The sequence below is a fragment of the Zonotrichia leucophrys genome, chromosome 2, assembly GCF_028769735.1.
Source record: "Zonotrichia leucophrys gambelii isolate GWCS_2022_RI chromosome 2, RI_Zleu_2.0, whole genome shotgun sequence".
In the NCBI taxonomy this organism is placed as follows: Eukaryota; Metazoa; Chordata; class Aves; order Passeriformes; family Passerellidae; genus Zonotrichia; species Zonotrichia leucophrys.
In genome coordinates, this window is record NC_088171.1 from 92,212,782 (window position 1) to 92,230,063 (window position 17,282).

Here is a 17,282-nt window from a genome sequence, read left to right on the forward strand (position 1 = left end):
CTATTGCAAAAATGTACATTCAGTGGTTTTATGAGGCACAGGACCTGCTAATGTATTTTCAGGGAAGCTCGCGTGTACTCTGTTCTGTCCACTGCTGGACAACGGTGGAGAATCCAGGGGCTCACGCTTGATGGCTTGAACGAAGCAGGGGTTTTTAAATTCACATGGCATTTTGAACACCTCATTAATCTGCTCTTTCTCCTCCCCTGGGCTGGGGCTGTAGAAGTGGCCGTAGCAAGGTGCGTGTGGCAGGTCGGGCATGCTTTCCAAGCACACGGAGGAGTTCTGAGGGCAAAAGGGGGGCACCTCCCTGTTCCGTGAGCCCTTGCCAGCTCTGTTCAAGTTCAGGTTGTTGGGGTGATTTGCTACGATGCATTGCCAGTTGTGGGGCGTGTAAAGGCAGTGCCTTGGCTTCTGGCAAGGCAAGGCTGGCTGGCAGAGGTCTGGCTCCGTTTTGAGGTGCACTCTGCTGGGATAGCCGGGTCCCTGCTTCCTCAGCGCGCCGCTCTCATCCAGCCAGGCTCGGCTCTGCAGGTAGTTATCAGCAATGTTTTCAGAGTCAGAGTCGTATTCTGTTTTGATGGGCATCTCCAAGGGAGTGGCTGTGTCATAGAGAGACTCTGAGGATGTGAATGGTCTCTGCAGCTTCCCGTGGTCTGTGGCATAGCTCTCTGCACAGCGCTGCGGGAGCCCCGAGTAGCATTGGCCATTCTCTGCGCTCCCCCAGTGGGAAGGACAAGCTGATGCCAGATTTAAGAAGTTTTGGTCTCTGTTGTAGAATGATCCAGCTCTCCTGTTTGGACACGTGTTCATTCTCTGGCTCATAGAACAAGAACTGGAGTTTCTTGAAGTCCAGCTACTGTTTGTGGTGCAGTTGTTTTGAATGCCTAAAAGTGATGTGTTAGAGCTGAGAGGTTCCTCTTGCATAAAACACTCACCATTAGTATGAGGCTCAAACTTCACTTTTACATTATCTTGTTCATTCTTCACTGCTGCCCAGTTAAGATGCTTCCACTGGCCCAGAGTTTCAATGGCACTGTTATAGGAAAGCCCCTCCAGGTTTCCTTTCAAACTGGCAAAACCACTCAGTATCTTCAGTTGTTCATCTTCTTCCCTTTCAATAAGAGTAGAGAAAAGAAGACAGGTCAATCAGATGTTTCTAAATTGTTGTTTTCTGGGATACAGAGCGGCTCAACATGCATTACAAGCCCTATATTGTCCTAAATACGGAACTCTCACACTCTTTTGCACATAATCTTTGCATTTGCTTGAGAGAACAAAAGAGTGTGCCTGCAGCTGGGTGTCAATATGCGTGCACAGCTAACTTTCTGAGGCATTGCTTCATGTGAATTCATGCATTGTTCTTCCATTTCAGGCACACAGTTCAATAAAGAACCTAAAATCTATAGTACAATTCACTAATTCCCTTACACTTTTGTTCTTCCCTTAAAATATATCTAAATATTATTTGTGTGTAGAAAATTCTAAAGACAAAATACAAATAGTATTTTAAATGAGATATATTTTGTTAACAAAGAATTATTTGGACACATAAGAGCTTTCTGATCAGAGTGATTTGAGGGAAAACTGTGGAGGTCTTACATTTCAAGAACACAGCCGAGAGGAAATAAAATGCCCAAATTAAATAACCAAATAGTCACAGATGTTCATATTGGGTGTATGTTTGTTTTATATGTCTAACCTAATTTATGCTGCCTTTTGTTTTCTAAGATAGCCAGTGAATAAATTTTCCATGACCTCCAGCTGAAGTACTCAACATTAAAGAAGAACACTAGCAGAGAGTGTTGCCTGAGCACTTCCATGCCCAAAGCAGCTGTTTTCAGCACTGAGGTCCAAGTCCTGAGATTTAGGTCCTGAATTCACTAATGTGCTGATTCCCAAATCAAGTGCCACAAAACCACCTCATGCATCTCCAAGCAAGAAACAGACATCTCAGTAGAAAACTGCATATGAAAACCTGAAGTGCTACTGAGGGGTTTAGAAGGCTTTTTCTTCGTTCACAAGGGAACTTTTCCCTTGAGTATTGAACTCAATATTTCCTTGAATCAATGTGCAAGAAAAGGATTTTCCAGTAGAGGGAGTCCCTGTCATTACAAAGAGAGAACGTCCCACTGTAATAATGTACACCATGAAAGAGGAATATTTCCTCTTGCTCTTTTTTTTTTTTTGAGGCATTAAATATTTTCAGTCCTCTGCTAAATATTCATATTCTTATTATTGACCGTATTGAGATGCAAATAGTCTCATAAAAGTTTGCTGCAGAACGTGCTTCTCAGAAAGTGGTCAAATTGGGAAGCACAGGACTGAACAAAAAGCAATAGTCACAAAAAGCTAAACCCCCAAGTGAAGAATTTTGCAGCGAAATAGTATCCAGTGAAAATTCTTCAAAAGAGTCTATGTATGGAAGACAGCATACATTTTAACAACAGCAAAAAAAAAGTTGTAGCAAATACAAAGTCTATTGCTGACCAAGACAGAACTGAATATAATCACTAAGGCCAAATCTTGTTGTACTTCAGTCTGTGGGAACTATCAAGCATAAAGGAAGGATTTTAATCTCTCTGAAAGCAAAAATGTAACTAAATAAACGTTTAATTACCCAAAACCAAGTTGGAAGTAGAGAAACTAATAAAAGAAACAGCCCCTTTTAATCTTCTTCTTAATAGAAATTCATTCCCTGACACAGCAAGATGATGTTTGTGCCATCCCAGTAAAGGTAAAAAGCTAGCGCATCCTCAGGTGAGAGCTCCCCTGCTATTCATGTGGATCTTGGGAGATACACCCCCTGCAAGGAATATCTACTCTGGAAGTGCAAAGACTTTTTTCATTTCTTCCACCTGCAAGGCATTTTGAAGGAAAAAATCTGGGATAACAGCCACATTTTTAACACTGGGCCAGATGGTGGCTACATAAAACTCCTGGCCCTGCTCTCTGAGTCCACTCTCTTATCTCTTCCCTCAGATCAGCTTGAAGAGATTCTTCAACGAGGGCACAGGAACTGGAACAGACAGTCCCATGGGGGAAGGATGCAAAGCCCACTTGAGAGGAAAGGGTAAAACTCATCCAAAAACTCCTCTCTCAGTGCAAATCTGTGAGATTAGTTTACTGTGAGATTAGTTACTCTGTGACTGAGCCTACAGGCAACTAGATGTATCTGACTAAAAACATACAATGAATATGAGTACCCTTCCTTAGATTATATTGCACATGCACAACTGAAAACATGAGCTCAACTGTCTTACATGAAGAAAAAAAAAAAGCTTAACATAGTCAAATGCTGATGAGCAGAAAAACTAGGGCACTAGATTCAGCTGCAACATAAAGCAAATCAAAAAAATCCAAAATACATTTTTTTTGTGCAAGAAGGACAAATATTTTAAAAATGTATTTATTTCTGTGCAATGGATATGCATACTCAACTTCAGAAGAAGAAAAGGCTGAAGACAGAAAATAAATATTGTTTAAGATTGTAACTGCCATTCCATATGTTCCAAGACAGGAATAGATTTCCATATCATAAGTAAACTAAATTCTTCTCATTCATCTCTTCTCTTAGGTCACTACAGCCCTTTGAAAGATTTCATACAAAAAGAATGCATTCATTTTCCTATTTTTTCTCTTTTTGGTACTGGAAAATATACTTACTTTAACATTTGCTGTTGGGCAAGGACATATTCTGAACAACCACTTCGATACAGAAGCTGAGTGTTAGCTTGAACCCAGACCCAGTGATCCTCATTTGTTTGTACTTTGACTAGAGAAATGCCATTTTCTCCATTATTCTTTGCTATATAATTTAAAAGAAAAAAGATTTTAATACAAGCAGTATTAAGTGGTTTTTGTTAGCTAAACTGCAAACATTCAAAGACTTCTTTGTTACCCTAGAAGCATCAGCATAGGAAACTACAATCTAAAATATGTCACAAAATGAAGCAAAATCCATCTTAAAACTAATATTTGAAAAGTCTAGTAAGGCACTTAAACTGTAACCAAGGATTTTACAGTAATAGTCATTCCTTCTAATATTTTCATGTCAGTAGTAGTATGTACCCACAAAAAATGTTCATGAAAAATGGAGCTATAAGAGAGGAATGATTTTAAAGACAATAAAGATTTCCAGCAGATATGACAAAAGGATGAGTACAAGTCTGCTCAAGAAGTTGCCCAGTGGGGTAGAATTACCATCAAAATTTTATCCATTGTAAAATCTGAAATAGACCCTAGACTCTCATAATTTTTCCACAGCCAAACATTGAAAAAGCATGAGTCAAAGCTGTGGGCACATCATGAGTTTTAAAGACAATGCATTCTAATTTTCCTCTGTCTTCTAATCTTTGGGGAAAACTAACATTTGTAACATATCTTCCAGTTTTCATCAAAGAGGAACAGATATTGTCATTAATTATCAGGATTTTTGCATAAACTTATTGAATTCAGTGCTGCCACTTTTAGGTAAGCATACATTGAGTATTCTTTTACTACTATTTGTTTACTATTTACTGTTTACCGTGATTGTTTATTTCTCTGTAAATTTTCTACCCCCTCTGAAATCACAGACTTACTCTGCATTATCTTTTGAGGTGGACAATTTTTTGTATTTTTTTAAAGAAGAGGTGTTAGAGAGAAGAAGAGGTGTTAGAGAGAAGAAGAAGAAGAAAGACAGCATTGGGACCAAAACCTGGAAAATTTATCAGGAGAAAATAAAAGAGGAGGTTCTTTTTCCATAAACTGTATATAATCTAGAAGTACTTAGCAGTACCTTTGATTTGATTTTCAGCAATCTGTAATGCATTATTGAAGGCAGCACCTTCGTGGTGATTGTTTCTTCCATATAATTCTGTTGCTTCACAAAGTCCTGAATTGCCTTTTGAACTGGAGCTGTAGAGGGAAGAAAATGTGGCAAATTCCTTGTTAGTGAATGAAAACACAGACTCTAGAATCACAGACTCTAAAAGATATGATTTTCAAGCTGGTGGCCATTAGCAAAGGCGTTTGGTTTAAGTATATAGTAACTAGCACTAAATAATTATCTTTTTCCTGCATCATTTGGTTTCTCCAGCTAGTGTGTGCATGGAGTTCTGTATTCAATTAAGAGGAATAGTTATGTTTAGGAGTATTCTGTTCATGACTTACTATATGTGGAAAAATAAATTTCATCTGGAATTGAGACAAATGCTGTGTATATTCTGCTCTTCCTATTCAAGTTACGTTCGAGGTACGTACATCACAGAGACCAGCAATGCATTTAAGAGCTGGCATTACTTCAATTTGCAATAAGCACCATATGATTTGAATGTGTTTCTTCCAATCTTTAGTTGAAAATGCTTCAATCAGGGCTTTAAAAGGGTGCACTGTCTGTAATACAGAATTACAAATGCTTCCTTGCATTAAGGCCCTTGAGAAAAAAAAGATTCTGTAAATCTGCCCACCATCCTTGGCTACCATGCTTCAGGCCTGAACCAAAGGAAACACTGAAGATAAATGGTTGCTTCATTCTTGTCAGATCCTTGGCTACTGTCCAGTCAGGTAGTAAAGCACCTCTCCATTAAGAGCTCAATTTTGATCATCAGTTAATTTCTCCTGGGCCACTGGAAAAACTGGCAAGCAGAAATGACTTTCCAACTCAATTCCAAAAGCTTGCATAGTCCATTATATCAGACTTCCAGCAATTTAGTTCTTCTCAAAAGGATGTATGTCCTAGAACCACATTATACATCTGGATAGTGAATACACACACACACAAGCATAATCTAATTAAAAACCAAATTATGGTACTGTCAGTGATACTGATGAGCAGTTTTCTTCACAGCAATACAACTCATTACTGTAAGGTTATATTTAAGCAGAAAAAAGAACATATGATCCTAGCCCCAAATGTCAACAAATTCTGCCATAGAAGAGTAACAAAAATAAGTGTTAGGAAGGAGATGAGTCTGAACACAATCTGTCCAGATCTTTTGTGATTGCTACCAAATGATCACCCCCAAGCCATTTAGTGCATTGTAAATTTACATGTTCATAAAACTTCTGTTGAAAGATAAATGCCTACACCAAATACAATTCATTAGGCTCTTTGTGAACACACCCCCCCACATACAGACATTCAGCTTTCTGAAGTCCCCCTTTTCCTTTGTTTGTTACCAAAAGGGCCAAGTTGAAATAATTGTGTTAGCAGAAGATACTGAAATTAGAAAGCTCGCAGTAAAAATATTTTTTCTTTTCCACTTTTACAGCTGGCTTACTGCATTGGTAACTTTTGAAGGTTAGAAAGATATCCTAATGTTCCATTTCTAATATAAAATTTTGTATATTGAAATAAATTACCTAACAGGTATTATAAATAAAGTACAATATATTGCATCATCTTGCATTCTATTATGCTCAATTACAGTAATTGCATTATATTTATTTTGTATTCAATAGTAAATCCAGATAAATTATTCAGTTTTCTAAGAAAGAGTTTTAAAATGGAGAGATATTTAACATAATTTGTGTTTTTTACATGCTTAATAGCCCATAATCTTCACTAAATGCCAAAAGATTAATTTGTAAATACTTTGTGTTTGCTGCTGCTGCATCGTCAGCTTTGTGTTTTGCTCTCACAAGCAGGCTCTTCATCTTCATCTCTGTCACAGAAGGGAGCAGAAGTGGTACCACTATGCAGAATAAGGACAGCTGAGGTGGCAATACTGTTCCTGATGACGACTTCTTCCTTTGTCCAAAGAGGAACTTTAGTTTGCCTTGGAACTGCATTGTCTGGTATAAAAAATAAACCAAAAGAAAAAAAAAAAAAAAAAAAAAACCAAAAAAAAAAAAAAACCAAGAAAAAAAAAAAAAACCAAAAAAAACCACAAAAAAAGAGAAAAAAAGAAAAACCCAACAACTTAAGCATTTAGTGTATAAACTTTAAAATAGTAATACAACCTATAGACTCTGTCATTTAACACCAAACCCAGTTTTGAATCAGAGATTCAAAGTACGAATTTCATTTTCTTCATATAATTTAAACCATGCCATTTCAGAGACAGGGTGGGTGGAGGTACTATCAACAGTAAGATGAGACTTTTGAGGCTGGTTGAGAGTTTTTTCTCTCTCGTGTACTCAGCAGTAGAAGTTCTGTGTTACATTCTGTTTGCCAAAACGGGCCACGTACAGTGGTGCAAACACTGAGTTGTTTCCTCCATAACCCACTGGAACCATTATTTTTCCATGCTCTGTTCTCTCCAGCAAGATTTCTTAGCTCTTTCCTCTTATTCTGCACTTTCTCTGGGAAGTTTACAGATTGGCATAACCCAAGGGCGGTGCAGACAGGTACCAAGTTAAAAAATAGGCTCAAGATAGCCACATAGAGAGTGCACAGCTTGGAAGGAACCATCCGTCCCTGCCTCAAATGTCTGTGTAGTCAGAAAGCAGGATTCAAGTCAATAGCAAGCTGCTGCCTTGCAATGAGAAAATTACCCACCCAAACAATGCCCAGTGAAAAATCAGCCCATTTGAGTTAGGCATTTTCCAGAGCTACTAGATTAAAGCAGGGGTGCAGAGATGATGGCTGTTGAGACCCACAGCCTTCCAGCAAATGAGCATCTGAGACAGAACTTGCATTTCCCAGCCTCATGATGGTAGTTTCATTTTCTTTGCACGTGCTGGAGTTTCCCCTAAGTAGAAACAGCATTGGTCTTTACTAAGGAAATGGAGAAGAAGTGATTTCTAGAAGTGAGCCACTCCTAGTATGGAGCATGCGAGAGACTTTCTAATTCTGGGTTTTATTATTAAAGGATTATTTACAAAAGGAAAAAACAGATCATTATTTTTCCTTCTCCTTAAAGATACTATTTCTCCAAAATACTTTGGGCTTAAATGTTAATTGTTGAAATTCAGACTTGCCACCCTTGTGCTATACCCAGTACAAATTGAGGACAGATAATGTCAAAAAGAGGCGAAAACATAAACATTTTTAAAGTCTTTCAATTTTAAATATTACAACTTTCTGTTCTCCCATCATTCTTTACACATATTAATAATTATCCTAGGTGTTTCTTGTTAATGCACAGCAAAAGAAAAGTGTATCCTGTCCATGGATTTCCACAATATTTATGTTGAAAAATTTTTCATATGAAGTAATTAAAGTCTATTATGTCATGCCTACAGTGATCTAAGTACTAAATTGTACTTACAAGGAATCCAGAAGTACTGTCCAACAAGCAGCGAACTCGACAGATGAAACAGCGAGTTAAAAAGGAAGAGTAATCTGTTGTCATGCTGTCATTCTCTTGTGCTTTGAACAATTTACTGAGAATATATTCTTCCCCTAGGAACAACAGTGGAGGCAACATATATCAGATCACACTAAGAAATAATGAGAATGTTCTGTAGCCAATTGAGGAAGCTGTTACGGAAATTGCTAAAAATTGCTTTATGGATGGGCAAATATTCAATGGTGTCATGTATGGATACATCTGCACATGCTCTAACAAAAGAAAAATAAAAGCTCTGCAATGGGATTCGGGTGAGTTTCTTCAGAAATTTGGACTTTATTTCCTGAGTTTTTGTGATTTTTAATGATGCAAAACAGGGTAACAGATGTTGCTGGTTTTGAGATCAGAGATCACAGAAAATGCATGAGACAGGAGAACAAAATACGGAAAAATGATAATTATAGAAAAAAAAAAACAGAACAAAAAAATGGACAGTAGATTTTTAGCTAATGTTCAGGTGTTGCACCTCCTTGATTTTTTTTGTACAAGCGCAGTTTTTTGAGCTATTTTCCAAAAGACACAAGTATTAATACAAAACTATGAACTCGAGACCTGACGTTCTCCACAATATACATTAGGATGAAAATTCCAAGTACTTGTAAATTTTTTAGTTTGAAATAGTAGTGCATATTGTTTTGCTTGTTTCCTGCATACTTCCTATGAAATCTTGCAAAGCTCCTCAGATATTTATAAGACTCTTCTGTAAAACACAGAAACTGTTTTTCAGGAAATGCAAGAAATTCCACCGAAGTTTCATTATTGTGTTACTGAGGATTTCGTAGATGTTGCTGAAGGACTGCTTGCAAGTTTCTCCCCATTCACCTGGTGACTATTCTTCCCAATTTATTTCCTCAATTACTACCTCATCTTCTGGTGAAATGCATACATTTTGCTGGGATCAATAACACTTTATAATGTTAACAATCTCAACCTGATTGTAAGTTCTGTATTTGTGATTTCAGCTTAATATCTCATATAGGAAAAACTTCGGGGGCAGGCATCCAATTCCCATCCTAGGGAAGTGAAGCCTCAGAGGAAAAGGTGCATTGCTAAACCTATTTGTTCTTCAGAAGGCTCCTGTCTACATCATTTTGCACAGGAAAACAAATGGCAGAAAGTGATGCTTCCATGGTTATTCTGTACAGAAACCTTTTGCATCAATGAGAGGACTATTGATGTCCTGATCTGTTGCCAACAAAATTTTGGCAGTATGAAGAACTGATGCTGCTCATTCTGATCGTGTAAGAATACGTGTAGGCACATTAGAGAAAAGCAAAGGAAACAACTTTGTAGCACCAGTGGCTTAAGAGCTCTGCCTTATAAATGCCCAGGATCAGGAAGAAATGTCATCTCTGAGATAATAACATAAATAAATGGCCACTATGCATCTTTTCAGTGAAGAATCTGACTGGAGATGGAGATACAGGGATAAGTGGAGTGCAATTCTACCTCTGTACAGTGGTGCCTGTGTTTCCAACCAACATGCACAATCCCACCTGTTTCTGGCTGTAGTTGCTGTCCCGACAACATCTGGGGAGGATTCATGGCCCAGTGCAGCTGTCTACAGAAATCCTGACGGTCATCCACATGGATGTAATCATATATGTTTTGGTGCATTACATCAGTCTGAAACAATTACAACAAGGAATGGTTAATTAGTAACTGCAGAGGGGCAGCCATTTATCTGTAGATTGATACTTTGCTTAAAATAATGGCAGGTGTAGGACACCTTCAGGCAGCTTTGATGAGGAAAGTTGTTTCAAAGACCCCTCCTTCTCAACATCTGCTTTTTCCCTTCACATCCTAAGATGATTCTTTCTATTCTTAACTCTTTTGTACATATGCAAATGTGAGTAATAAACATCCAACTGGCAAGTGATGACTTGTGGCATCCCCCGGGGATTTATGCTGGGACAAACCCTCCTTAAGGAATCTTGGGATAGAATGCATGCTCAGCAGGTTTGCAGAAGGTGCCTCCCTTAGCTGGGGAGGGCAAGGCAGCTCCTTGGTAAAAATAGGCTGAGAGGAGCCTCAGGAAGTTCAGCAAAGGTAAATTTCTCTCTTAATTTTGGGTACCCCATGAAAAGAAAGAGATTAGAATGTGAAAATGAGCCCAGGAGAGTGCTACCAAGACACTTAAGAGAGCGAGAGCACATCCAGGAGAGAAGAACGGGGTTTGCTCAGCCTTTGGAAGGGAAAACCACAGAAAGAATGTATTGCTCTCTACATCAACCAAATGAGCGGGGAAGGGAAGACAGAGGCTGACTCTTCTCAGAAGTGAGGGGGCAAGAAGCAACAGACACAAGTGGCAACATGGGAAGCAGAGAATTAATAATAAGCAAAAAAAAATTACAGTCTTGGTGGCTAAATACTTGAACACATCTTCCAGAGGGGTCACAGAAACTCAAAGCTTGATTAGTCCTGCATCAACCTGCTCTAGCTTGATGTGCTTTGAGCAGGAGGTTGGACTAGATGACCTCCAGAGGCCCTTTCCAACTGTGTGGTTCTGTTATTCTGTGACTTTAGAATATATTTATTACACACAGCCAGCCAGCCTAGAAAACAGCATCTGATATTGAAATTGAAAAGAAACTTCTAGCTAAATCTTAGTTTTATAATGGATCATGTTTCTGCTAACAAAAGCCTTATAAAAGGAAATTGCAAGAAATAAATCTTCACCTGCCAGATTGACAAAAAAAATTAGTCTGAGATGGCATGGTAAAATAACTTTATTTCAGTAAAGGCATGTCTAATCAGCAGTCAAAGGTGTGCAACATATAGTGCTGCATTTACAAATAATAGCAGAAGTTATAATATTGACAATATGTGTATTGACAAGAAAGTCAATACAATGTCAGTGACTGGGTATTCTAAGTAATTCTGAGTACATTTACCTGATGAAACCCTAGATAGTCCACAATTGTCGATGATGCATAGAATATCATTCCATCTGCACTCACCACCAAGGCAAAACCATTCAGAGACTGAAAAAGGAAAATAAAATATGTTGAAAGATATTCAGAAGATAAAGAATAAAATTAGTATCAATGTAATAAATTTAAGAATATCCTAGGAAAGAAAAAACTCATTCTGCAAAAAGTTGGACACTAAATTCTTTCCTACCATGAAAAATGAGTAACAACCTGGAACATGCTTTCTTTCTCTTTTCTAAAAAAGTTAGAATATTTAATTACAGTATAACGACCATATTACATTACTAGCTTATTGTCTGCTTAATGGTCTGCATAATTATATTTGCTCATTAATTCACAGAATTAAAAGTTTTATAGCAAGTGTCATCTACTTTTTTCCTTTTAATTTAAAACTGCACATTCCATAATAATTGCTTTAAATATATATGCATTATTGCATTTAATATAATAACATTCAAAGGAAAAATTAAATACATGTGCTATTTTAACCATGACTTTAAAACTGGATCTGTATGGGTTTTTTGTATGGCTTTTTTCTTAAGCTGCTATAAAAATAATACATAACATAATTGCATAAAGGCAATGAATATAAAAAGTCAGTCCCCATGAATATAAAAAGTCAATCCCCAGCTGCACAAGGACTGACTAATTCTGCCTCTCTTCCCTTGATAAAGGTTTGGTAACATATCTTTACTCCGGCAGGCTTGCATGCCAAGGCAGTCCAGATCCTTTTGTGTGGTGGTTTGGAGGTCTTTGAGATTACAGTTCAAATAGCTGTTGCTGAAATACTGCTATATTATTATTATCCTTGCTTCACCTTACTCTCAATGTGCCTATTAATCCTGAGTTAATCCTGAAACACAGTGAGGACAGATTTTCAATTGCTCAGTAACCAGATACACTGACATATTCTTGTGAGCTTGGTTCTCTTTTCGGTTCCTAAATCAGGACCAGATTTCCAAGTCTGCTTGAAAGCTGTTCCCACTGTGACAATGGTGGGCAGAATTTCAAGAGTTCAGTGCACAATAGACTGACCTCCTCAGAAGGTTTGGCTCCCATCATAAATGTGGAGCACCTTTGGAAGCGTGGCCCTGTGGGACCACACTTGGCCAGAGGCTCTGTGCCTTGAAGAACCTGTGAATCAATGACTTGAGAAAAGTAGTGGGGAGCCTTCAATGGCCACAGCAGCAAGTGATTCAATCAGGTCAACACCAGCCATAAGTCAATGCTAAGAACAATCAATGGCAAATCTTGTTTTGCTCCAGGTCGGCTCCATAGGTGCAGATCCCTTGCAGAATAAGAGTGATCTCTGCCTAGTTGTGCTTGTGTTGAATACTAATTATCCTTGTCAAGCCTTCAAGCAGAAGGACTTGCTCAACTGGTGCTATTTCCTGCTCCAAATAATGCCCAAATTTGTCCCAGCACCTCACCAACCAGAAGATGGTGTGTCAAGATTTCTGCATCTTCACATCTGCACCTCTCACTGCACTGAGAGGAACCTCCATGGATGGTATCTGTCATATACATTTCCAACATCAAATGGAGACAAGAAAGCATTTTTGGCATCTTGTCTCTTTGGACTTGTCTTCATAACAATGAAGCCATCAGTGATGTGATGTTAGGAATTTTATTACATTTTGAACATCTGGCAGGCCTTTTAATTTGGATAGACTAAAATTTTCCATACAGATAACTGTGGGACACTTAAGGGAGCTCCCTTTTGTCTGTGCCTCTTACCAGGCATATTCTGAAAGACCTGGAGTCCTGCCCATGAAACAGGACCTGGTAGAAGTTAAGAACATTTAAAAAATGAAAGAAATGTGCTTAATTAAATAAAAGTTCTTAAACTATGCAAAGTGATACACCAAGCCCTACTTTTATTGTTTAAGCCTCAAAGACCACAAGATCTGAATTTGATCGAAGAATCCTATAAATTATCATGCTGAACATTTTTAAAATGTACCCTCCAACTGTCCTGCAGGCAAGCTGGAGTTTTTCAGCCCCTGGAGGAATATCTGTCTTTGTCAAGGATTGCTTGTATGAATCAAGAGATAAATTAATCTGTTCAAAAATTAGTCTTACATACTCTTTAGGCCTAGACACATATATAAGAGATCAGTCTCTACCCTTAAAATGTAAGACTTGATGCCCCACAGTGGAAAGCAGGAAGGTTTTTCTTGACACATTTTTTTCCATAGAGCTAGAGTCGGGCTGGACTAGGTGCATGAGTTCCTAAAAATTGGAAAGGGAACTAGGACCATGATATTTCCAGGGATTCAGATCAGTGTACTGGCAACTACATCTGTGAGGTTGGCGTAGGCATTAAGAGAGAGGCGGGAGGGAGGAAGAGGGGAGAAGAAGTGGAGGAAAAGTTCAAGGAGCCATGTGTTTAGGTTAAGCCAGAAGCAAGTGTGGATTTGCAGCATGTATGTAAATGAAGAATTTTCCAAACTTCCCCTGCTTTGTTTTTGGTTTGTTCTCAAAATGCTGGGGTCCTCCCCTGAGGTTATTTCTCTTAAATAAGCACCCCCTGGTTTTCACTACCCCAACGGCAGACATCATATTCCTTGCCCTGCAAGCAGGGAAATCAAAATCCACTTTGGTGCAAAAACAACTTTTATGGAGCCACATGACTCAGTTGAGGATTAACACAAATTCCATGTCTCTAAATTAATCTTAGCTGGGAAACCTGCTGCTTCAGACACATTAAAAAAAGACAAGCTGCATATCAAGTAAAACTTTACACCAGTGAGTCTCATCCACACCTGTAAATTCTTCTGCTTTCTCAGTATTACCCTAAACTAGTTCAGTGGGAAAACAGACGTCTGTAACACAGAAGATTCTCAATGGAGTCAGAGCTGGGATGGGATTCATACTTTACTTTCCAGAGGTGAGGATAAGGAGGAGGGTGTTTGCTAGCACCTTGCCCTCCCTGAGTGACTAATGGCGATGGCAAATCAGTAGGAAAATACCTTTTCCAACCTCTCAGATAAATCTCTCAGGTACCAAAGACAACTCCATACTGAAATCCTTCACAGTAACACTGCATAGAGGCTTTTCCATTTTTCTGGCCAGAAGCCTAGTGACTTGTTAGACTGAGTAGGAGAGACAGCTTCAGTCCACAAGAATGAGTGAAAACTATTCCTAGCTTTTTTTGTTCTAAGTTACCACATCTCACATTAAACATCACCGCAAAGTATATGGCTCCACTTATGATTTTTAAACATTCTCTGTTATTGAAATAAAATTCTCAGCAATAGCTTTCTCTCATTGCCAGTGGACAGGAGGTGTGCTGTGTCAGAGCCACAGCAGCCATGTGCCTGGGAAATGGACAACCTGGGGAAATTAAATAGGAAAGAGAATGTGGACCAGCCTCATACCTGGGCAGTTTGCACTCCTTATGAAGGCACACATTTGCCCTGAACACTGAGGCACAGCACAGAGAAGTAAAGGCAAAAGCCCCTAAATGGGGCTCTGGTTTTTAGAGGGGGAAATAACCAAACTCCACAACTCAATGTTGGTGGTATTTGCTTTGTGTTCAACAAGCATGTTTCAATCAGTACAGTCCACTTGCAAACAAACTAAATTTTTTTTGCAATATTGCATATTCTTACACATGCACACATAGAAACAAACACACAAAACTATTAGTATGGACCTTAAAACTTCTACAAGAGAAAGCAACTAACTTCAAATCTGCAAAAAATACATGGTTTTAAACTGCCATTTGGCAAACCATATGGATTCAATGACAGATGGAATTTCTAATCCAGGATAATAGCTGAAACATGTGAGACAGACTTAAGTATGTATTGTGAACATTTGTTTGTTTGTATTTGGCTTTTTAAAAACACTTACATGAGTTTTCTACATTGTACTTTAAAAATGAAATCATGTGGGACTTTTTTCCCAAATGAAAAAAAAAAGAGAGAGCTTGGCACCAGATAGGGGCTTGTGTTCTTTTGAAAAAACATGTACATCCAATTATGTACTCACGAAAAGCTGCACCTGCTACTGAAACAGAAAAACAATTAATCTGTCAGTTCAAAGAAAGTATGATATTATTCTGGTGCCTGCAGTAGCTGTGAGATGAAAGTTATCAGTTCCTTCCATTAAGAAGTTTTTGAAACTTTATTAGTCAAGAGATTCTCTTTGGGAATGAAGGCAAATATTTTGAGGAAGATAGGACTTCCTTTGGCAAGATCCTTTATATATCCTGACTTTTTTTTCCTGGTCTCGTAGCAGAAAATCAGCCAGAAAATACTTCAAAGATATTTTGGTCAAGGTCATGGCACAGTAAAAATAAGGAGGAGGAAAAAAAAAAAAAAGAGAGAGAACGAGTTCCAATGCACATTTCTCTTATTACTCTTCCTTGAAATAAAGGAAAATTCACTAGCATTAGGTCTCCAGAGACCACGTTACTATGGCTACTAAAGTACAACAGTCAAGGCCTGCAGCCATGCCTTGCTTTGAACAGATTTTCGAGTCACGCAACTTGGGTACTAAATTTCCAGGGTCAGTTGGCTCACAGTTTATCTGGAACAGCTTCATTTAATAGTGGATCACTGCGTTTTTGCATCCCATGTAGGATGGGGCCATTTTCTGGTGATCTAAATAAGTAGCTATTTAAAAACTCTGGAAATTATATACTTGCTCATGTCTTATGAATATTAGGAGGAAAATGCAGACAGTTAATTGTGTCTTCTGTCTTAAACTGCATTGTTTAGTGAATCAGTATTTCTTTCCGCTGGTGTTTTTAGGACTCATAGTTGCCCTCCTCAAAGATCCCTCTGAACCCCTGAGGTTCTCTGGTTCTCTTTATATACCAAAAAAAAAAAAAAAAATTAACTCTTACAGAACCCTGAAGTAAAAAATAGCATAAAAGACTATTCAGAAATACCATATCTGGTGACATCAGAATATGGCCTTTGCTCAACAAGTACAGTATCTCTTAGCCCTCTGGACTATCTATCTACAAAGCAACTTCAAAAGGAGCATTTCTGTGAGTAAGCACTATTTCGTGCAAAGGAGAGTGGCAGAATTGTTTTAGCATTCAGTTTTGATCAAGGGTTTGCGTGTGCAGATTAAATTTCAGGCAAAAGAAACAAAACAGAAGACAAATTTCCATCATTTGAGCCAGAGAAGGAAGTAGTAGCTGAAGTCTACAGACATGGAGTTTTATGGGAAGCCTTTCAGAGAGAAAGTGCTCAATCTGATAAACTGGCTTTCAAAGGCAGCAGAAATGTTTATTTTCAAATGCAAAGAAAGATGCATATATTGACCATTATGCCCCTTTCACTCCTCCTGTCACCCCAAATAAAACAAAGTTCATGTTCCTGCCTGTGTCCTTGACCCTGGATATCACTTCAGGCTTCTTTCAGTATGGAAATTCAGCATCTGGTGCTGCACTACCAAGGTCAACATTTTCAACAATCACTCCCAATGCCAGACAGATTTGAGCCCTGGCCCTCCCATTTACTGTCAGAGGGAACAGCTGGGCCATCTGAAAGGCACAAATGCTTGTGAATCATTCAGCTGGTGAAATTCCTCATTATTCCATTTTTCAATATCCCATCACTTCCACGAAGGAACTAGGGAAACCTTGGAGATGCTTGTTTATATTCGTGTCCTCAGCCTAGCAAGGGAGCTGGAACGCTGGGGCTCGTCAGGAGCAGCAGCCGAAAGCGGCCTCCTGGAAATCTGCTAGGAAAATGTAAGTCACTGGGCTCCGGTAATTGTGAGCTATAAACTTTCAAGAAAACATAGTAGTTCCCTGGAGGGTGAGATTGCAATGTGTGCACACATGTAAACACATTTTAAACCATGGTGATGTTTTTTTATATGCTTGATATGTAATAAGTATTGGACACAACCAAGAACAACTTTGCCTTTGAAGTTGTTTTGAATGCACGATGCAAAACTGTAAATGAAGTTTCTCTTCCATTATACATTCCTTCCAAACTGAGCTTTTGTAACAAAGCTTGCTTAGTCTGTGTCAAGTCCTTGGGACAGGGCCTCTCTTTGTTAACATATCCATGAATTTCTGGTCTCCAATGAACCTGGCGCCTCAGAA

The 17,282-nt window shown here is 38.5% G+C and overlaps 1 protein-coding gene across 1 annotated transcript in view; it reads right to left on the reverse strand.

Annotated features, from left to right (window-relative positions):
* The window catches only part of AHRR (aryl hydrocarbon receptor repressor), an 82,940-nt gene continuing 65,658 nt past the window's right edge, over nt 1–17,282 (reverse strand). Inside the window, exons 5-11 of the mRNA XM_064703459.1 lie at nt 11,171–11,260; nt 9,773–9,902; nt 8,196–8,329; nt 6,578–6,777; nt 4,781–4,899; nt 3,667–3,808; nt 1–1,114 (exon numbers count right to left, since the gene is read on the reverse strand). Of these exons, the coding sequence (XP_064559529.1) occupies nt 1–1,114; nt 3,667–3,808; nt 4,781–4,899; nt 6,578–6,777; nt 8,196–8,329; nt 9,773–9,902; nt 11,171–11,260 (1,929 nt within the window). The remainder of the gene's footprint in view (nt 1,115–3,666; nt 3,809–4,780; nt 4,900–6,577; nt 6,778–8,195; nt 8,330–9,772; nt 9,903–11,170; nt 11,261–17,282) is intronic.